We start from the raw sequence: 23,534 nt of genomic DNA, 5'->3' as shown, positions 1-23,534 counted from the left end.
TACAAACTTTTTCTTTGAACTATATGCAAAGCACTAGTTATATTACACACAAGCTGAAAATCACATGCTCATTCTCACGTACATACATGAAACTGACTCCCATAGTGAAGCAATTTTATCTAATATTAACTAGGCTTCATCATGAATAATTTTAGTTCAAAAGTTCATGCCAGTAGACTGAATTCACTCACTGAATCACAGACAAAGTAAAGGAGAACAAGGGATGAAACTTGAGGAAATTGTTAAAGATATGTTTCTGATCTATGCAGGAAAGGTAAATGAGCTATCAGGGAAGAGCGATTAGATGGTCTTCACATCTGTAGTCTGATGACGTGGACAAATAGGCAGCAAGTGCTCTCCATCCTGTAGCCTGTGAAATTTGGGACATCAATGAAAGTGTATTAAATAACAATAATATCATTGTTTTGAGAATATATATGAATTCATGATCGAGTGATGAGATTCATCTTGATGAATTCTCAAGCTGAAATATGCTAAGAACTCCTTCTAAAGATAAATGAGTGGATTTGATATTTGCATAATTATATGGAGTTTAGGAATCAGGAGCCTAACTTATCAAATGTTTGAGATTACATATTTCTTATAAACAGTAAAATGTAATGTGAAAACTATATATGGATGATTGACAAATTCATATCCTCTTTTAATTATGTATTATAATCTCAAATCAGTGTAGCATGTTCAAGCCCGAATCTGATGTATTATTCATTGGTAATGTTTCATTGTGTTACTGTATCTATTCTTTTCCTGAAAAAGAAATGATTATTTACCTTAAAACAGTTTCCCTTTTTCTTTTTCATTCCTGAAAAAATTTAAATGTCTATGCAACCTTACAAATAAGAATATCTTTAGGGCTGGAAAAATGGCTCAGCCATTAAAGTCTAAGCTAACAACCAAAAATATAAGGATATCTTTAAAATAGTTTCAGGTATAGTTTTTGTTTTTAACAATGATTGAAAGCTGTTTCTCTTAAAGTTTTCATAAAATATATTTAGATCATAATTTTCTGAATGGAATAATTTGGATTAAATGATTGATTTGATCTACACTACTTGAATTTCTTTTTTCATTAATTAATGTATTTAAACAATTTCCGGCCTGGTCACGATATTTCCCTTCTCTCCTCCAGTACCACCCTCCCATCCCAGAACCCTCACTCCCTTTGCCCTTCTCCTCAGAGAAAAATTTCCTGCCACATCAAGTCTCAGGAAGACTAAGTGTTTTCTCTCTCACTATGGCCATATAAGGCAGGCCAATCATGGGGAAAGGGAACAACAGGTAAGGAGTTTTTCAAACTTTAAATTCACCAAATCAGTATCTTCACTTAGGACAGGTGTCTGTAAAACATAGGATATACAAAGTAAAAATGTAATTTATATACTCAATTTTAATTTGCTTTTAAGAACTGGATATGACAATCAAGAATTTTCCTGATTTTCTCTTATTTCAGATTAATATTTTCACACTAGCAAAGCACAATGATTAACCATTTTTTGAAGGAATCTTGTATGTTTTCAATCGGAATTCCATGATGAGTGTTCACATCCACATAGAAGTCCCATAATTTTTTTACTAAGACTGTGTTTTTTTGCTCTATTTTATATAAAGAGTCAAAAGAGATGACTATTAGAATGGTACAAATTTTTGAAATATGGATTACTTAAATTTTGTTTCCCAAAATTTATGAATTTACTGATTTGTAAATGTAGTTTCTTGAGAATTTTGTTTATGGGCTTTGATCACATTCACCTTCCTACAAATCCCTCTGGGTTTTATCACTGATTTTCTAATCAACAAATCAAACACACACACACACACACACACATTTTCTTTTAACCTAGTACATTACTGAATGTGTAGCCTTCAAGTTTTGGATGGTCAAAATAAAAGAGGCCTCATTAACAATTATTTTTATAGTGTTACTGCAAAACATCAAAATGAATTACTGGTTCAATATTTAATACATAAACATTATGTCTTTTAAAAATAATCTTAGAATAATGTTTTTATTTTGCTTTTTAAATTAGATATAGAACTTAGATAAGCATATTGAATACCCCAACATATTTCACAATTAATGAACTTATATCAGATAGACATTTTATATTCATTACCAGAGATTTAAGTTTAGTTACTTTTCCAATAAATGTGATAACATAATAAGGTATTGTATTTAGGTCCAGAAGAGGATTTTTTTTTAAATTTCTCCCCAGTAATGGTGACACCCAACATATTGAAGATTAAATCTGATAGCTTATCTATGTGATATTTTCTGATAATCTCATGTAACTTTCTGATTTTAAAAAGGTATAAAATTCATTTAAGAATTCTTCATAGCCCAGAGTATAGTTCTGTACATGCCAGAAAAGAAAGTTATTGTTAAGTCATGATGGTTCTTTAAAACAGGTGCTAAATATTTTCTTCTAAAAAAAAATCACAAGACTTATGTTTGTAGCCACCTTAATTTAGATATTATACTTACAAAATGCTGCAGTAAAATCCTTAATGTTTCCATTTACTTCAGCAATGTTAAGGTTATGAAGAAGGTAGTACTTGATACAAAATTTTATACAAATATAAAGACAGCTGAGTCTGAGAAGAAATATTTGTTCTGGATTAGATAACATAACAGATTCTGTCATTTACTTTGATTTGGTGATACATTTTTATGTATGTGTAAACTAAGTATTTCTCAAGCAAAAATAAAATAAAATAATTTTAAATATTTGACAGTTTTTGAAATGTCAATGACAGTCATTACGGTCCTGCAAATAATAGACTTGTGAGCATTAAATACGATTTAAGACATTAAATCTTAATATTTAGTTTTTTGGAAATTTGTTAACAAGAGGTAATTGGTGTTATGATGTATGAATCATAACTATGCATATGTACATGTATATATGTATGTGACACAATTATATTTTAAATTTGTATTATATATCATAAGTAAAAATCAAAAAACACAAATGACAGTATATAGTTAGATTAAATTCATTATGCTAAAATGCAAGTATATGCAATTTTTAGATTTCCCCTAAAATATTGATACATAGCATGTGTTATTTCAAATTTTTATATATGCCTACTTAAAAAATATTTTAACAAGGTATAATATGGAAATTATGTAACAATCCAATAAAATATTTACTTATTTTCTTACTCTCATCAAATTACAAGTGCTTTAAGAGAGTCATTGTTTGTATACTTTTCATAAACCACTTAATAAATTTTTAGACTCACATGTCCCCAAGTATTTGTATAGTATCATCAGGGAAAGCAATGATATATTATCATCGTTATCCTGGACTAGAAAGTCTCAATTATTTTTATATACTTTATAAAAATGCCATATTTCAATTTAAAGCAGATTTTTAAAAGTGTTCTAGAAACAACTTATCCGTTTAATATAAAGAGAATGAGTAAACTTTACCACATGGTTCATGGCTTGTTGTGTTTGTGGGAGTTTCAGATGAGGTCCAAAAATTATATAAAAGGATCATTAGCAGATTTAATATTTTACATCCGCTTAGTTCCATTTTCCTGTGTGCTAAACCAGCATTCATGGAGAGTAGATAATGTAGTATCAACTATCCACAATCCTGTAATATCAGAATTTCTATCCTGGCTTCTGATCCATAATGCATTAGGATCCCCTGAAACAATGATACAAAAATAAACCTCTTCAGAATTAGTTTACTACATTGAAATATTTTGTCGAAGCTAAGACTAAAGTAATTAATATTAATTTAATACACTGTATTACATTGTAACAGTGAAGGTAAAAACCCTTTGAGCCAAAACTGCATACAATTGGCATTAATACTTTTGTCTAAACAAAAAGTAACAATCATTCTGCTTCACCAGTCAATGTTGCACATTACATCCTTTGTCTTAAACAAACATAATTTACACTGTGTTTTATATACAATTAAGAACAGATCTACTAAGATGCTCATGCACACTTGTCGTATAGTTTTCCTGTGACCAGATTACAAGTTTATATACATATATGAGCTAAGAGTATTTGTAGTCTAATGCTTCTTGAGATATATCCGTAGTATATTTACACTTAGGACACCTGGTTATGCCACGCATCAGCAATGTAGACTTGTCAGACACTGATACCTAGATAAGACAGACAATTGGAGTTATGTATTGGTACATATGTACAGAGGGGTTGGGAAAGGCTGTTTCACACATCATGGTGAGGATTGAAGCTCTGTTTGTGAGATGTAACTATCACAATATCTCAGGTTTTTAATCCTAAGTGTGTAACTCTTTTACTATTCTACAATCTACCAGTTCCTAAAAATCACCTTTGACTATTTAGATAGAAAAATCAATTATGATACATAGTGTTACAATCTGATGTGGGCACAGACTTTTTAATCTACAAACATACCCTGTCTCAGCTGGGCGTGGTGGCGCACGCCTTTAATCCCAGCACTTGGGAGGCAGAGGCAGGTGGATCGCTGTGAGTGTGAGGCCAGCCTGGCCTACAGAGTGAGTCTAGGACAATCAAAGCTACACAGAGAAACCTTGTCTAGAAAAACCAAAAAAAAAAAAAAAAAAAAAAACAAACAAATAAAAAAACACAAACAAACAAACAAAAAACCATACCCTGTCTCCAAAACAAACAAACAAACAAACAAGTAAAATAAACCCACTAGGCCTGTTTTTGATAGAGAACCTATTATGGATGTGTTGTCTGGTTTGTAGGAAGAAAGAGACAGGGACATGATGTAATTTTATTATAATATTAAGAATAACTATTCATTAACTTCTAAATGTAAAATGAAAGTTTCAACTGAAACATATTTACACTTATACTATTAATTAGCGCAAATAAAACACTCCAACAGAAACATCCACCTGACCAGTAGGAATATCTGTATATTGTGCCTCAACATGTTAATTACATGCATGTTTCCATATCACAATTTCAGAGGTAATATTCACCAGTACAGTTACTTTTTCTATTATATTCCATTTCAGTGGACATCCAGGAGAAATGGACATCTTTCATCATGTCAATTTCTGTGCACATGGCTCAGTTTCATATGATATGCACAAATATTGGGAAACTGACTTTTCCTGCATGAGTGCTGTGAGTATAAACATGACCCAAAATATCTCGCTTTTAAGTGTTTATGTAATTTTTATAAGGCATGACACATATTAAACTAGAAAGACTTTGTAGATGTGGCAATGTGTCATTGTAAATCCAGAGCTTCTCAGATGGATGAACTAATATTACAGTACATGTGCATGCTCCCTCACTTAACCGCAATTGAGTCCACATTGCAGAACCTGAAAGTTTGATGTTAAAATGAAGTAACTCAGTAATTTCATCCAGAGAAGATTCACTTGTGTTATGGGAAATGCACGGAAGCTGAAAGTTTAATGAAAGAACTGTAACCAAGTCTTTATGAACAGTAAACTCTGTGACTTACCATTTTCTAGTGCACGTAGTGAGAAAATTTTATTGTAATTTACTGCATTCCCTTCTTGACATGGCACTGAAACACGATGGGTCAAGATAAGATGAGTAACTTATTTTCATACAATGTGAAAATAATTTTGCCGATGCACTACTAACTCAAATTCAGGATTTTGTTTCTTTTGCTGAAAATCTTAGCTTACCTGATATAAAAAGTGATGCACATTTCCTCCTAATTACGATAAAGTAGAATGTGGCGTAAATAAATTCTTAGTGGTCCATTCTCTCCTGTTTTTTCCATTCTTTTATTTTATTAATTTATTCAGAGCACAGCTCAGTTGTTATCCCATCACTTGTATCCTCCCATTCCTCCCTCCCACACTCCCTCCCTCCCTCTTTTACCCTATTCTCCTCCACTAGGTCCATGACTGAGGGGGAACTCCTGCCCCACCATATGGTCATAGGCTATCAAGTCTCATCTTGGTAGCCTGCTTATTCTTTCATTGAGTGCCACCAGGCCTCCCCACCAAGGGGAGGTGGTCAAATATGGGGCACCTGAGTTCATATCAAAGTCAATCCCCACACTCCATCTAACTGTGGAGAATGTCTGTCCATTGGCTAGATCAGAGTAGGGTTTTATGTTTACTACTTGTATTGTCCTTGGTTAGTATAATAGTTTGAGCAGATCCCCTGGGCCCTGATACACCCGTCATGATGTTCCTCTTGTAGGTTTCTAGGACCCTCTGGATCCTTCTATTTCCTATTCTTCTCTATTTCTCTTTCCTAGAGTCCCAGGGGAATGCCCTCACATCTATCTCAATCTCTTGGTAAGAGAAGAATTTCATGGGACATGCCTTTTGGGCTTGTGCCCAGTTATAAGTGAGTATATACCCTGTGAATCTTTCTGCTTCTGGGTTAACTCACTCAGTATGATCATTTCTAGTCCCATCTATTTGTCCACAAATTTCAGGATTTCCTTGTTTTTAATGGCTGAGTAGTATTCCATAGTGCAAATGTACCACAGTTTCTTTATCCATTCTTCAACATTCTCTCCTATTAATTTTAAATCATCAGCTGATAAGTAGAGGATGTGAAATTCCACTGAAATCTGATGAAAAATATGCATTTAAAATTCTGTCAAATATTGTACTTTTCATTTCTAATCATAAATGTTTAGAAGATATTCTTGGGTGATATAATTATCAGAGATAGCTTTATAAAAAATCAAATTCCCATTTCCTAAATGCTGCAATCCTAAAATATGAAATAATGTTGAACTTCTGGGCATAAAATATTTGATTACAATATAAGAAATTCACATGGGACAGATTGTTGTGGACATTTGTTGGTCACCAAATATGTAGTGTACTGAGGCACTTTTAATCTCCATTTAAGAGATACTCTTTAACTAATAGAAGAGAAAACATTTCACATACTACTCCTGACCTGCTAAGCACAGTTAAAGAAGTTCTGAATATGACAACAAAATAATGGAGGACAGCTTGAAGAATTGATAAATGGGAGCTCTTTAACCAAAACTTTGTTTGCTTGAAGAAAATTCTAAATACAGTTGGAGAGGCAGACCAACTAATGCAAGAAATTATTTTTCAGGCACAGTCATACAACTGATTAGTTTTTATTGTTTATAAATAACTAGAAGTTTAGGCACCAGAAACACAAAAATGTGACTAAATATGACCCGATGTGGGGGGAATTAGAGGGAGAACTTTTGAGGAAAATACAATTGCATTTCATTATGTGAATTGACTAAATGCTAACAATGAATCAAAATTTAAAATGTGCTATGAAATTTAACAGAAGATGCTCCCAAAAGAGGGATTAATATACGTAACAATCAGAGAAATGCAGATTAAAAATTTAGCAATAAGTGTTATCTAAGTACGAATGTAATTGTTAAGAATAAAGATGATGCAAAGTGTTAGGATAACAGAGTCCATGGAGAAGTTTATTCACTGCTAGTAGGCATGTAGTCAGGAACAGACAGTTTTGAATGAGTGTGTGGAGGTTACACAAAGCAATATAAATAAAATAGCACAAGGTATTGACCACTATGATGAGTATAACCAAAGAACATGAATTTTGATAATAGATATATTAATGTTAGTTAATATTCATTTCACAATTGCTAAAACTTAGCCTAGATGCACAAAGAAAATGGACTTCAAATAAAAGCATGGTATAGGTTTAAGAGAGGGCTGACTAACAAAAATCAGAAAATTTGTTGTAAGTCATGCAATGTGGAAAATTATAATACATGAAATGAACTAGGCAAAAAAGGCGAACACCATACTTTTGTTATTATATAGATATTAGCTAGATAAAATATACATTCCAACTCAGAAATTATTTTGTGTAGAAACAGAAATGGAATTGATATTTACTGGGTGATCCTGTACATGTCTACCATCTACATTAAAAACAAGTAGAAAACTTAGGTGATCAGTGGGTGTAAAATAGAATGTGCTTCATGTATATCCCTTATTGGAGAAAATGTAGTCGAGGTCAAGCGTGGTTCGTTCTGCAGGCTTTATTGCTTTTCTAAAATTGGCAGTCAGTCCAGGATTTAGCCTGACGTTACATTTGGGTGATGACATTTTCATTCAGGAAGTTTAGCAGGATGTGTGGTGTTTGCATAAGTGGGAAGTGCATAAAGAAACACATAGAACTTTGAAGGACAGAGATGAGACTTTAGTCCTACGTTCTCTGCTATATAATAGAGGATGAGGTTCAAATTTCATTTTTATTTTTTTCATTCAATTATTTTTAGTACATTTAATTTATTATACATGTATAAAACAAACTACATACAGCAGAGAGAACCTTGTGACAATCATGGGAATGATGATTTCTACAAATTTTACATTTATAGTGGTTTGACTATTTGCATTTGTCCAGCTTGAAGTAAACGTCTTTCCTATCTTATTGGGTCTAAATTTCTGAATGAAATTCAATATCTATCCTATCTCAACTCTAATAATTTAACTTCTTTATCTTGATCTAAATGATCTTATCCCCTAACCAACTAAACTTGAGTGTACAACTATACAATCAGGCCTTCAGTGCTCCTCAGAGACTTGAGAAGGAATAAGACTTGAATTCCTGAGTGAACCAGCAGTGCGGTTAACAGCTTCAAAAATGTACAAATTGACTTGGTTTAGTGCCTGAACAGTCACCCAGCACTCTCTATAACATTGGAGCCTCATCTTCAGCTTTCTGGCCCAATATCTGTCCCAGACTTATTCGCAGGGCAGGAACTATTGAGGACCTGCTTACCCTGTCTTGGCAGAGTCTGGCCATGGACTCTGCCTAGATCTAAGCAGCCCATTTTTAGACAGATTGTATTTGTGGCAGGAATGAGGACATTTTGCCCAGTGGCTGGTTTGCCACATTTGAAGCCATCTCTATAAGGAGGCTCTCTGATCCTCATCATCTTCTTTGAGGTTGACTGGGTGTTGTAGGAAGTTAACTTGTCTTGTTGTCAGAGAAATTTAGGATTATGAAAACAACTTTTAAATGCCATATTCTGTGTGTCTTTGAGGCCTTTGAAGACCTTATTCAACTGTTTTACCTCATATATAGATAGAATCATATCTATCTGTTAGACTTAGGATATATATTCTTGGGCTAAAATCTGTCAATTATTTGATATGCCCATGTTTTATATTAATATACTAAATTCTATAGCAATGACTTAGACAGAACCTTCATTATGGGTGACAGTTAAGGCCTTGAGTTAAGGAATAGGTTCAATCATCTAGCTTTTATTCTATCCTCCCTCTATGTTCCTATATCTCCCTTTGTTTCTTTTCAGCTCCTATCTCCTTTCCTACTTATGCAAGATAAAGGAAAAGAGAGATATCCCTGCGTTTCACCTAGTTTTTTCTCTGTATAAAACCAATAATGACTTCTGGCCATGTCCTGATGAGAATAAGCATTTGTAGACCAAGAAAGCAAACAGAAACCTATACGACGCCCCCCCTTTAGAGGGAATGGGCATTGTTCTCTTAAGGTTTCTTTAGGTTGAATTGGGGCCAATAATACCTTGGAATGGGCCCCAAAATTTGGAGAAAATGGTTAAGAATAAAGGCATTTTAAATGTCTCTGCAGGAGCTGCAGTTAAAAACAGGACAAGGAGAAGGTCTGAACCTGAAGGCTGAGGACATCGATGGGTTTAACTCAAACAGAAGAAAAGGTCCTTTTAGAAGTGTGGACCGACTCCAGGTTGGTCAGCTCTGTTCAATGTTTCTAATTCTGTTTAATTTTGATGAGTGTCTAAATATAGGTTAAAAATAGCTGATTCTGAATAAAATATTAATTTTTTGTTTATAAAATGTCCTATATTTATTTCAAAAATTTTATTAATTTATATCTCATCTAGAAATGTGTTATCTTATGTTGGCAGGAATGATTTATTTGAATATTGTATGAAATCCATGTTCACTAGATTATATTTATTCCCATTACAAATAGATTTATTTTCATGGAGACAGGTATATTTCTAAAATCCAGAGCTCTACATTCAAGCAGAACTAAACTGTGTATGGACTATAACATTAAAGAGTATTTAGTGTCATATTTAAGAAATAAAACCATGACAAATAAACTAATTTTAAAGGCCAAAGAAATTAAAAATATTTGAGAAAACGTGTACTTAAAATTGTAATAACATTCAGAATATAAATACAACTATTTAAGTTTGAAAAATATTATTTAAATTTTAATGGTGGCATTTAGAATATGAGTGATCCCTGCACACCATTTGCACTCAGAAATATCTTAAACAACTTCAGTTGTCTTTATTTCTACTGGGAGCCCCACTTGCAGCTGAGAAATGCTGTAAATATTAGCTTAATCATGAACTTCACAAGGCCTCTTCCTTGGTCTAAGGCCAAACTGACATATTGGGATGCTTAAGTTTCCCGCTCCTGTACCTCCGAGCTACTGTTTCCATGCTGCTCATAGGACGGCACTTAATAGGGCTGTGTAAGACTCACTGGCTTTGCACCTGTGTTGCTCTTTTATCAAGGTATTTACTACAATGTCTCTCTGTTGTTCTGTGAGAGGCTCTCAGGTGAGCTCAGACTACTCTGAAACTTCCTGAACATCTGGTCCTCAGTGCTTCCACCTCTGGAGTGCTGGGACACCAAGCCCGGCTCCTCCTTGTCTTCAGACACACTTCTGGGGGGTTCTTTTAGGGCCCATGGTGGGCTGGGAAACGGAACTATGTTGGCTTTTCTATTTATTTATTGTTTTAGTGGCTTTAATGACTTATTAATGTGCTTATGATAGAATTACTTAGTCATATTTTTATATTCATACTTCCTTCTAGTGCTTAACAGACTACTAACATATACTTGTACATCCGTCCACCCTAGCATTTTATTTTGTAGTATTTGAAGTTGACAATGTACAGTGTAGCTTTTTTGTGTGTGGAGTATTTATTCCAGTGGTTGACTGAATAGGGCATGTATTTGCTTACTCATATGACCCTGTATCAGATGCCATCTGCAGGCCAGGCAGTACATCCGTGGCTAGTCACAGGAGCTGGGCAGTGCCGCTCTTAGTCTGCCAAGTGGCTCAGGTGCGAGTAAGGCACACCATGGCAGTATGGTGGAGGCATGGCCTCTACACAGGTGAAGACAGCCAGCCTGAGTGCAGTAGATGTAAAGAAAATTGAGGTGCCAGTGTCAGACACAAATACTTGAGAGTAAGGCAGTGGGGTAACACATTTTAATACCGTATAAACAACATAGCAGCTCGTCAACCAGAGCCACTGAGTCACACGGGAGCATGAGTTGCTCTTATCGTTCAAATGTTTGTTTTAAGGATTTCAGCCACTTACAATGATGTGATTTATTTTGTGGTAGGAGGAGAAACAAGCCATAGTGTTTCTTTTTATCTAGAAATTGGGTGAACAAAAGAAATGGTTAGACGAAGAGGTAGAGAAAGTTCTGAACCAGTGCCAGGAGCTAGAGGTGCTGGAGGAAGACCTGAAGAGACTGGAAGCCCTGCTGCGGGAGAAGAGCCACCTGGAAAATAAGAAGCTTCGGTCTAGTCAGGTATCCTGTCACGTTCTTCTGCCTCTAGGATATTTCCTCTCTGAGAGAGCTATATAGATGGCTAAGTGGTTCCCAGCACACAGGGTGGCTTACAACCACTTACATACAATTCCTGTCCTGGAGGATCCTCTTCTGGCCTCCTTGGGCACCAGGCATGCACATGGAACACAGATATACATTCAGGGAAAACATCCAGAAACATCCATAAAAATATAGAAAGCTAAAAGGTAGGTCACAAACTTAGTAATTTGCTTTTCCATACAAGGGCAAGGGCCTGAGTTTGTATCTCAAGAACCTACATAAAGGTGGGGTACGGGCACACACACTTGTAATTTCTGTGCTGAGGGGGTGGACTGAGGCCAGCTGGTGTAGCCAAATCACTGAGCCCCTGGTTCAGTGAGAGGCCTGCCTCAAAACTAATGTGAAAGAGCCACTGGGGAAGACACCTGATGCTTACTGTTAGCATAAAAACCATGTCCACATGTGTACACACACACACACACACACACACACACACTGTAAACAGAAGCCAAAGGAAAATTATTATTCTTGGTATGTTCTCCTACTTTTTCAAATGACTGCCATCAAAGCATTGCTGCTCTGAATTAACATGTTAATATTCTTTCAAATATGACTTATCATTAACTTTCATTTTGTGGTAAAATACATAGAATATAGAATTTGCCTTTTTGGTTTTGTTCATTACTAATGTCACCTATATAGCTTGGTCTGGCCGTGAACTTCTGCCTCAGTGTCTGGTGCTAGGATTATAGGAATGTGCCTATGGTCATGGTCAGCCTAAAATTTACTTTTAATACCATTTTTTTGAGTTTACAATTCAGTGGCATTAATACCTACAATATTCTATAACTTTCACAGCTATATATATCCAAACTTTATTTCCCCAAATAAAAAATCTATAACCTTAACCAGGAATTCCTCTTCAACTCCCTCCTTGGCCAGCCTCCATTGGTAACTTAAGTATTTCAGATAAATTGTACTACATGGTATTTTATAGTGGGCACTGAGATTTGGAGAAATGTTATCTATATGTCACTAACCACCCCAAATTAGGGCGAGGTTACAAGATTCATATAAAGCGAAAAGGTTTTGTAGAATGAAGGTTGTTTTAATTATAAGGACTTCAGAAATGTCATAAATAATTTTTTCAGGAGTTGCACCTTATGAGCCAGTTAGTGAAGTAGTCTTATGAACAGGTTTGCCTCCGTTTCAGGTTTTTAAAAAGGAGCAGTTGTAGAAGTAAGGGCAACAGGAACTATCCTTGATTTAGCTGCATGTATTTTCACTAATAGCATCTGAAGATGAAGCTGACTTTCTCAGACATGAAGATGTACTTTTACTTAGAGCTGGCTCGGGCCAGAGTGAGCACACACCCCTGGGTTGCGACCCTCATGCCAGCAGGCATCTGGACCAGAAAGTCTGAGCTCACGGTGGGTGGGGTGTGCTCTAGCTTTGCTGCATCGGGACCTGGTTGACTCTGCTGTGTCAGCCCATTTCCCAGTCCAGCTGGTCACTGAACACAGGGTTTGGGTGGCTCCTCTGAACATGATTCCTAGTGTCATGGCCAGGTAACTTGCTTACACTGACTGTCAGGGTCAAGTTGTAGAAGCTCTCCCTCAAAACATGGAAAATGACAGCAAAATATGAACTAATCAGATGTACAAGAGAACAGTAAAAGAGACTACCTGGGATTTTGCAGTGTACTATATGTCACAAAATAAAGAGAGAAGAGGAATATGAAAGAATGCAGAGGAAAATAGTTTTTGAAAGTTAATTTACTTATGAGATGAAAAAAGAAAAGGCATAAAAAAAGCTGTTTTTTTCTTTTAGAGAGTTACATTTTAAAGTATTTATTTATTTATTATTTATACAGTGTTCTGCCTGCATGTGTGCCTGCACCCCAGAAGAGGGCACCAGATGTCACTGTAGATAGCTGTGAGCCACCATGTGGTTGCTGGGAATTGAACTCAGGACCTTTGGAAGAACAGACAGTGCTCTTAACCTCTGAGCCATCTCTCCAGTCCCAGAGAGTCACAATTTAAAAAAAGATTTTGCTTTTAAAATGAGGTGCATCTGTGTGAGGGTATGTTCACAGAGTGTCCTGAAGAAGAGTGTGTTCGATCCTCTGGAGCTGCAGTTATAGATGAATGTAAGCCACTTTGATGTGGATGTTTAGAAGGAAACTTAGGTCCTCTGCAGGAGCAGCACATCGTCTTATTAAACATTTTAAATTTTTTAATTGAAAAAAAATTTTTTTTACAAACCCTTGTGTAGAGGGCTGACTTTCAGTAGATCTTTGGACAATTTAACAGAGTACAGACTATTATCCCACTTGATTCTTCTCAGAACAAAAAGGCATTAACAGATTTCATGTATTATGTTGTTTGAGGAATATTTACAAGTTGCTGATTATATTCATTTCAGATTAGGACTGTAGTAGATTGAATATATCTCTAAAATGACAGAAAAGAAAAATCCATTGTGTACAGTTACCTCGAGCCAGGCATGGTGCAGTGCATATAGATCTAGTGTTCCTGAGATTGCCTATATATAATGTACAAGGCTAACCTGGGCTACACAGTGATACCCTGCCACAAAAGAAACAAAAAATCAAAGTATATCACAGACCTCCAAGGAAGAGCTAAAATTATAAAACGGTCAGAAAAGCACATAGGCCTAACTGCAACAATTTTATAATGTAACTTATAAAGATTTATTTTATTTTTGTGTATGTGTGTGCATGTATGTGTGCACATATGTGCCTACAGATGCCAGAACACAATGTTGGATCCCCTGGAGTTGGAGTTGCAGATGTTTGTGAGCCACCTGATGTGGTGCTGGGAGCCAAACCTGAGTCCTCTGTGAGAGCAGCATATGCTCTTAACTGCTGACTCCACTCAGCCCTCTAGCCTTCTTTGTGACATTTTAAGTAGCAATTTCTTGGATATGACACCTAACACAAAACAAGGAAAGAAAAAAAAATCAATAAATAGGACTTAATAGTAAAAATACTAAAAACATTTGAGATTTAAAAGACACAATCAAGCCAGGCTCCGTGGCGCATGTCTGTAATCCCAGCACTCAGGTGTCAGAGGCAGTTGGATCTCTGTGAGTTCGAGGCCAGCCTGGTCTACAAAGTGAGTCTAGGACAGTCAGAGCTACACAGACAAACCCTGTCTCAAGAAGAAGAAGAAAAAGACACAATCAAGACAGTAAAAAGATAGCGTACGGAATATAGGAAGATATTTGAAAATCTGCCTGCTGCTGTAGCACTTAGGAGGTTGAAGCAGGAAGATTATATAGCACAATATTGTCTAAGCCAAACACAGAATAAATAAGAGCAAAGAATCAGCTGGTCAGGGGTGGCACATTCCTTAATCCCAGAACTCAAAAGGCAGAGACAAGGCAGATCTTTTTTTTTTAAATTTTTTATTATTAATTTATTCTTCTTACATTTCAATGGTTATCCCATCAAGAAAAAGTGGGGAAGAACCTGGAACAATTGGTACAGGAGACAACTTCCTGAACAGAACTCCAACAGCCCAGGCTTTAATGTCAACAATTAATAAATGGGACCTCATGAGGCTGAGAAGCTTCTGTAAGGCTGGAGACACTGTCAAGAGAACAAAGCGACAGCCTACAGACTGGGAAAAGATCTTCACCAACCCTACATCTGACAAAGGTCTAATATCCAAAATATATAAAGAACTCAAGAAGCTCAACACCACCAAACCAAATAACCCAATTGAGAAATGGGGCTTGGAACTAAACAAAGAATTCTCAACAGAGGAATATCAAATGGCTGAGAAACACTTAAAGAAATGCTCAACCTCCTTAGTCATCAGGGAAATGCAAATCAAAACAACTCTGAGATTCCATCTTACACCCATCAGGATGGCTAAGATAAAAAATTCAAGTGACACCACATGCTGGCGAGGATGTGGGGAGAGAGGAACACTCCTTCATTGCTGGTGGGAATGCAAACTAGTACAGCCACTTTGGAAATCTATCTGGTGCTATCTCAGAAAAATGGGAATAGGACTTCCTCAAAACCCAGCTATTCCACCCCTTGGAATATACCCAGAAGATGCTCCAGCACACAACAAGAAAATTTGCTCAACCATGTTCATAGCAGCCTTATTCATAAGAGACAGGCAGATCTTTGTGAGTTCAAGGTCAGCCTAGTCTACAGTTTCAGTACATCCAGGGCAATTACACAGAGAAACCCTGTCTCAAAAGCAAACAAACAAATCATAAAGAGCAAACGAGCTGAACCAATAATAGCCAGGCAGTGGTGGTGCATGCCTTTAATCCTAGCACTTGGGAAGCAGACGTGGTGAATCTCTGTGAGTTCAAGGCCATCCTGGTCTACAAAGTGAGTCTAGTACAGCCAAGGCTACACAGAGAAACCCTTCTTGGGGACAAAAAGCTAAGTGAAATAAGCTAGTCACAATATGTACGCGTAATCCCATCCCAGCATAGGCAGCACCAGAGGAAGTAGAACAGTGTTTGACTAGGCTTGTGAAAGGGGAGTGAGGTCATGAAAAATGGAGTGACTTTCTGAGGTTTTGGAAGGTGATGAAAAGATTCTAAAATTGCATAGTTCTGGAGACACTAAGACCTGTAGCATCATACATGAATTGCATCTCATTGAGAAGAAGTGAAGAGCCGGGAAATGACATAGCAGAGGCTAATTGATACCCAAAACTGTCTTTGAGGTGAAGAACACATAGGTGAGTGGCGGTGACTGACAGTGGAAAGTACCGCAAAAGGGCAAGACTTGAAGAACTGTTAGCCCCTTTCCCTGAACACACCTTTAAGTGAATAACAGCTTTAGTGAGCTACATGTCACTTAAATCATCAAAGATTAAGAGGAGAGCAGGAGTAAGGCACAGGGTGAAAAGAGCTTAACTGGCAAACTCTTTCCTCACAGGATGCTTTATCTTCATGGGGTGGCAGGAATCCGTCAGAACACTCCAAGTAAGGAGTGTGTGTGGCAGTCCACATGTAAATTCCGAGGCATCCATCTAATGCTTCAATACCTACCTGCTGATGCTGTCAGCTGCAGTTGTCCTTCCTGCCAGCAGATCAGCACATTTCTGAAGTGTGCCCTGCGAAAGGGAAAACGCTTATTTTTAGGATTCACGTGATCCTGTCATCACATCTTACCAACTTTTGTGTTTGCTTGCTTGTTTGTTTCAAGACATGGTCTTTCTTGATGCCTGGGCTGGCATGGAACTTGGAGGTGCTCCTGCCTACCCTCTTGAGTCCCGGAAGTGCTAGCATTACTGTCATCATTCCAGCTGTCCTCTCAGCTGTTACATGCTTCATTCATTCATTCATTCAGTGTTATTTTGTGTGTGTGTGTGTGTGTGTGTGTGTGTGTGTGTGTGTAAGGGGTGGAGGTGGGACCAGGGCATGCATTTGTAGTTCTGAGGGCCCTGTTGTGTTGGGGACAATAGGCCATATGGCCAATGCTCAGCCATCTTGTCAGAGTCTGCGCCTTTAAGTCTCTGTCTTTCCCAAAGCTTGCCTTTCACCAGAAACTAGCTGACCCTGTTGTGAGTCAGCGGTTAGACAGACCAAGACCCTGCCTGGGATTCCCTATGATTTGAGAAAAGCCTGCAGCTGGGTTGCTATAGCAATATGCTTCCCTGCCTTCTGACTTATAAAAGCTGCTGCCTGACTAATAAAGTTTGAGAGTTTGATCAATCAGACTTGCTCTCCTTCTTTGTGTCTTGCATTTTCCCTGTCTCCATCTCCCAACACCCTGTGCTGCACTGAGATTAGAGAAAAGCTACTACATCCAGTTTTACAAGGGTTCTGAGAGTCCACAGGCAGGTCCTCAGGCTTGCATGACTAGTGCTTACTCCACTAGCCATCTCTCAGCCAAATACAACTCTTAAATGATACCAACATTGGCTGGTGTGGTGGCACACACCTTTTAATCCCAGTACTGGGGAGACAGAGGCAGGCAGAGCTCTATGAGTTTGAGGCCAACCTGGTCTACAGAGTGAGTTCTAGACCAGCCAAGGCCACATAATGAGACCCTTTTTCAAAACAAAACAAAAACCAAAGCCACCAATGCTAAAACAAACACTACAATTGAAGGGGAAAGGAACTGGGAAATACTAGGACTAGAACAAGATGTTGAAACAAAACTTCAGAAAAGACTTTAAAATTGTCAGTGTGGCAAAGAAAAAAATATTGTAGCCTTGATACCCTATGAGCATATAAAGCGGGAGGAAGTCCCCCTCAGTCACAATCATAGGGGAGGGGAGTAAGGGGAAAATGGGAGGGAGGGAGGAATGGGAGGATACAAGGGATGGGATAACCATTGAGATATAATAAGAATAAATCAATAAAAAAAGACAAAAAAATAAATACAAATGTCAATCTGGAAAAAAATATTGTAGCCATAAAACAGGAAGTAAAGTTTGTTATAGACATGAAAGCATACTTAGAAATCTAAAGAGGACACAGGCCAGGTGCTGGTGGCACACTTCTGTAATCCCAGACCTCAGGAAGACAGAGGCAGGCAGATCTCTGAGTTACAGGCCAGCCTGGTCTAACAAAGTGAGTCCAGGACAGCCAGGGCTACACAAAGAAACCCTGTCTTAAAAAAAAAAAAAAAAAAAAAAAAAGAGAGAGGAGGGAAGAGGAAGGAAGGAAAGAAAAAGAGAGGAAAATAAAAATGTTCAAATATTTGAGACTAAGTTAAAAGAAAAATCACTAGAAAAAAAAGAGGAAAAGCTCAGATAAATCTAAGAAGTCCATCACTCAAGTAATAGGAAATCTAAAAAGAGAAAACAGGAGACAATTGAGCACATAAAAGGTCGGGGATCCAAGATGGCGGCGAGCAGTGTGGACCGCGTTTGGAGGCTCCAGTGAACAATTCAGGGAATTGCACAGATTTCTGAGCCAGGAACACCGAGGTCCGAACATCACGGCAGCGGGAGTGCTCCACGGTTCGGAGGGACCAGGGTGCGGAGGACCTGCGTGCCCCTGCACACGGGAGGAGCGTGGTTTTTCTCTGATCGGAGCGGCAGCGGCAGAGGCGGCAGCACCAGCGGCACCAGCAGCGGCGGCTGAGGTTTGCAGCTCATAGCCTTCCGGTGGAGGCGATTGGTGTGGTGGCTGGTGGGAATTGCTGCGGGAGAGGGGACTCGGGGCAGGATTTGGGTCGCGTGGAGCCTTTGGACCCAGATTGGACTCGGCGGACAGTTCGGCCCCAGAGTCCCGGGTATTGGCCCGGCCCAGCAAACAATTCTGCCTGAGGCACTAACTCAGCGTGGCCATAGCTCCCCTGCTGTGGCGCAGGCGTAGTTGAGCACGCTGCTCCACACTAGGCACTACCTCAGCTCAGCGGCAGCTCCCCTGCGGTGACACAGTCTGGGCGGAGCACTTGGTTTCACCACAGGCGCTAACTCAGAGCAGCCGCAGTTCTCCTGCTGTGGCGCAGGCTTGGTGACGTGCTCGGTTCCATCCTAGGCACCACCTCAGCTCAGCGGCAGCTCCCCTGCGGGGACACAGTCTGGGCGGAGCACTTGTCCCACCACTGGCGCTAACTCAGAGCAGCCACAGTTCTCCTGCTGTGGCGCAGGCTTGGTGACGTGCTCGGTTCCATCCTAGGCACCACCTCAGCTCAGCGGCAGCTCCCCTGCGGGGACACAGTCCGGGCGGAGCACTTGTTCCACCACTGGCGCTAACTCAGAGCAGCCGCAGTTCTCCTGCTGTGGCGCAGGCTTGGTGACGTGCTCGGTTCCATCCTAGGCACCACCTCAGCTCAGCGGCAGCTCCCCTGCGGGGACACAGTCCGGGCGGAGCACTTGTTCCACCACTGGCGCTAACTCAGAGCAGCCGCAGTTCTCCTGCTGTGGCGCAGGCTTGGTGACGTGCTCGGTTCCATCCTAGGCACCACCTCAGCTCAGCGGCAGCTCCCCTGCGGGGACACAGTCCGGGCGGAGCACTTGTCCCACCACTGGCGCTAACTCAGAGCAGCCGCAGTTCTCCTGCTGTGGCGCAGGCTTGGTGACGTGCGCGGTTCCATCCTAGGCACCACCTCAGCTCAGCGGCAGCTCCCCTGCGGTGACACAGTCCGGGTGGAGCACTTGTTCCACTACTGGCGCTAACTCAGAGCAGCCGCAGTTCTCCTGCTGTGGCACAGGCTGGACAGAGCTCTCGGTTCCACCAGCTCTAAGACTCTGGTTGGACACAGTGTACAGTTTGAATCCAGAATTCCTGGCTGAGATTGGTGGTCAGTTCGGGCCCTGAGTCAATAACTGACCACAGCACGCACTTTGGGCCAAAAGGCCCTAGTGGAGCTTGGTGCGTAGTCCCAGCCCAAAAATTCTGGCTGGGCCCTGTGTGCATTTTGGGCCCAAAATCCCTAGCTGAGCTTGGCAGACGGTTCTGGCCCTGAGAATCTAGCTGAGTTCTGCCCGTGGTTCGGTCCCAGTGCTCCTGGCTGGACTTGGCAGGGAACACAGAAGGCTGTGGATACCTTGGCCTGACCCAACGCTCATTCAGAGACCCAGAACAATTGCAGGATCCACAGCAGAGAGGGACTGAGGATCACTGGCTGTGAGAGACCAGAACAACAGGGCTAACCTCCTAACATCCACACCAGTGAAGCTTTGAGCTCGCAGCCTAGGGAAATCGTAAGAAAACAAGTGAATCTATCATCAGACACCCTCCATTCAACTCTGGAAGCTACCCAACAAAAACAAAGACGGCAAGATGTCTAAAGGACAACGAAAAAGCATACGCAAAAAACCCCAAAACAACATGGCGTCTCCAGTTTCCAGCTATCCCAAAGAAAACCACCCAGAGAACTCAAATACAACGGAAATACAAGAAAATGACCTCAAATCCTTAGTAATGAGGATGATAATGGAGGAAACAAATAAAATTCGTAATCAAATGCAGGAAGACGCAGACAAACAGGTGAGAGACATAAAAGAAGCACATAGAGTGGAACTGGAAAAATTGCAGGAAAATGCAAACAACCAGATGAAAGAAATAGCTAAAACGGTTCAAGCTCTGAAGACCTATAAAGAGGCAATGGAAGAAACTCAGGAATATACAAAAAATCAGATGAAAGAAATAAAAAATCAGTTCAAGATCTGAAAATGAAAATGGATTCAATGATAAACACACAGACAGAAGAAAAACGAGAACGTGAGACCTCAGAGAAGAAGGCGAGCAACACAGAGGTGAGCTTTTCTAACAGAATCCAAGAGATGGAAGAACGAATCTCAGGGCTAGAAGATACAATCACAGATATTGAATCAACCATTAAAGAAAATGCCAAATCTGGAAAACTCCTGACACAAAACATCCAAGAACTTAAGGACACCATGAAAAGAAGAAATCTGAGGATAATAGGCATTGAAGAAAGAGAAGACATCAGACTCCAGGGCCCAGAAACTATTCTCAACAAAATCATAGAAGAAAATTTCCCCAATCTAAAGAAAGAGATGCCTATAAACATACAAGAGGCCTACAGAACACCAAATAGAATTGACCAGAAAAGAAAAACTGCCCGCCACATAATAATCAAAACACAAAACATGCAGAACAAAGAAAAAATATTAAAAGCTGCAAGGGAAAAGGGCCAAATAACATTTAATGGTAAACCTATCAGAATTACACCTGACTTCTCAGCAGAGACCATAAAAGCCAGAAGGTCCTGGACAGAGATCCTGCAAACCCTAAGAGAACACAGATGCCAGGCCAGACTACTTTACCCAGCAAAATTATCAATAACCATTGATGGAGAAAACAAAATATTCCATGACAAAAACAAATTCAAACAGTACCTATCCACAAACCCAGCTTTACAGAAGGTACTAGAAGGAAAACTCCATCCCAAAGGGTCAAGCTACAACCAAAACTACCCAGGAAATAGATAACTATCCCATGGCAAAAACACAACTACACAAACGCTCGACTGGAAACAACATCAAAATTAAGACTCTTAACAGTCACTGGTCATTAATATCTCTCAACATCAATGGCCTCAATTCTCCAATAAAAAGACACAGACTAACCGAATGGGTACATAAACAAGACCCAACATTCTTCTGCATCCAAGAAACACATCTCACCCATAATGAAAGGCATTACCTCAGGGTAAAAGGTTGGAAAAAAATATTCCAAGCAAATGGTCACAAGAAGCAAGCAGGTGTAGCCATTTTAGTATCGAACAAAATAGACTTTCAACCAAAATTAATCAAAAGGGATGAGGAAGGACACTTCATACTTATCAAAGGTAAAGTCAACCAAGATGACATCACAATTCTGAACATCTATGCTCCCAATACAAGGGCACCCACATATGTAAAAGATCTCCTAAAAAAGCTTAAACCACACATCGATCCCCACACAATAATAGTGGGAGACTTCAACACCCCACTCTCACTGAAGGATAAGTCACTGAAACAGAAACTAAGCCGAGAAATAACATCATTAACCAATGCCATGGGTCAAATGGATCTAACAGATATCTATAGAACCTTTCACCCAAACAAGAAAGAATACACCTTCTTCTCTGCACCCCATGGAACCTTCTCCAAAATTGATCACATCGTAGGTCACAAAGCAAGCCTCAACAGATACAAGAGGATTGAAATAATACCTTGTATCCTATCAGATCACCATGCTCTTAGGCTGCAATTCAACAACAACAGAAATAACAAAAAGCCTACACGTACGTGGAAACTAAACAACTCTCTGCTAAATGACACCTGGGTCAGGGAAGAAATAAAGAAAGAAATCAAGGAGTTTCTGAAATTCAATGAAAATGAAGAAACAACATACCCAAATTTGTGGGATACATTGAAAGCAGTGCTAAGAGGAAAATTCATAGCACTAAGTGCCTTTAAAAAGAAATTGGAAACATCGCACATAAGCATCTTAACAACACAACTGGAAGCCCTAGAAAAAAAAGAAGCAGAAACACCCAAGAGGAGTAGACGCCTGGAAATTATCAAACTCAGGGCTGAAATTAACAAATTAGAAACTAAGAAAACAGTCCAAAGAATCAACAAAACCAAAAGCTGGTTCTTTGAGAAAATCAACAAGATAGACAGACCATTAGCCAAACTAACTAAAAGGCAGAGAGACAGTATTGAAATCAACAAAATCAGAAATGAAAAGGGAGACATAACAACAGACACTGAAGAAATTCAAAGAATCATAAGATCCTACTTTGAAGGCATATACGCCACAAAATTTGAAAATCTAAGGGAAATGGACGATTTTCTTGATCAAGTTCACTTGCCAAAGTTGAGTGAAGAACAGATAAACAAGTTAAATAGTCCCATTTCCCCGACGGAAATAGAAGCAATCATCGATGGTCTCCCAACCAAAAAAAGCCCAGGGCCAGATGGTTTCAGTGCAGAATTCTACCAGACCTTTAAGGGCGAGCTAATACCGATACTCTTCAAGCTACTCCAAAAGATAGAAATGGATGGAAAATTACCAAATTCATTCTATGAGGCCATAGTCTCATTGATACCTAAACCTCACAAAGACTCAACAAAGAAAGAGAATTTCAGACCAATTTCTCTTATGAACATAGATGCAAAAATACTAAATAAAATACTTGCAAAACGAATACAGGAGCACATCAAAGATATCATTCATCATGACCAAGTAGGCTTCATTCCAGGCATGCAGGGATGGTTTAATATACGGAAATCCATCAATGTAATCCATCATATAAACAAACTGAAAATAAAAAACCACATGATTATCTCCTTGGATGCAGAGAAAGCATTTGATAAAATTCAACACCCATTCATGTTTAAAGTTTTAGAGAGATCGGGGATACAAGGCACTTTCCTCAACATAATAAAGGCTATATACAGCAAGCCAATAGCCAAAATCAAAGTAAATGGTGAGATACTCAAGGAAATTCCTCTCAAATCGGGAACAAGGCAAGGCTGCCCACTCTCTCCATATCT

The 23,534-nt window shown here is 38.9% G+C and overlaps 1 protein-coding gene across 1 annotated transcript in view; it reads left to right on the top strand.

Annotated features, from left to right (window-relative positions):
* Positions 1 to 223: 223 nt before the first annotated feature.
* Positions 224 to 23,534, top strand: part of LOC127198743 (kinesin-like protein KIF27) — a 42,504-nt gene continuing 19,193 nt past the window's right edge. Inside the window, 3 exon segments of the mRNA XM_051156787.1 lie at positions 224 to 274; positions 9,593 to 9,706; positions 11,389 to 11,544. Of these exon segments, the coding sequence (XP_051012744.1) occupies positions 224 to 274; positions 9,593 to 9,706; positions 11,389 to 11,544 (321 nt within the window).

The sequence above is a fragment of the Acomys russatus genome, chromosome 14 (genome assembly GCF_903995435.1).
Source record: "Acomys russatus chromosome 14, mAcoRus1.1, whole genome shotgun sequence".
NCBI classification, from domain to species: Eukaryota; Metazoa; Chordata; class Mammalia; order Rodentia; family Muridae; genus Acomys; species Acomys russatus.
Note: the sequence above shows the minus strand (reverse complement) of the source record. Positions and strands in the feature narration are given on the sequence as shown.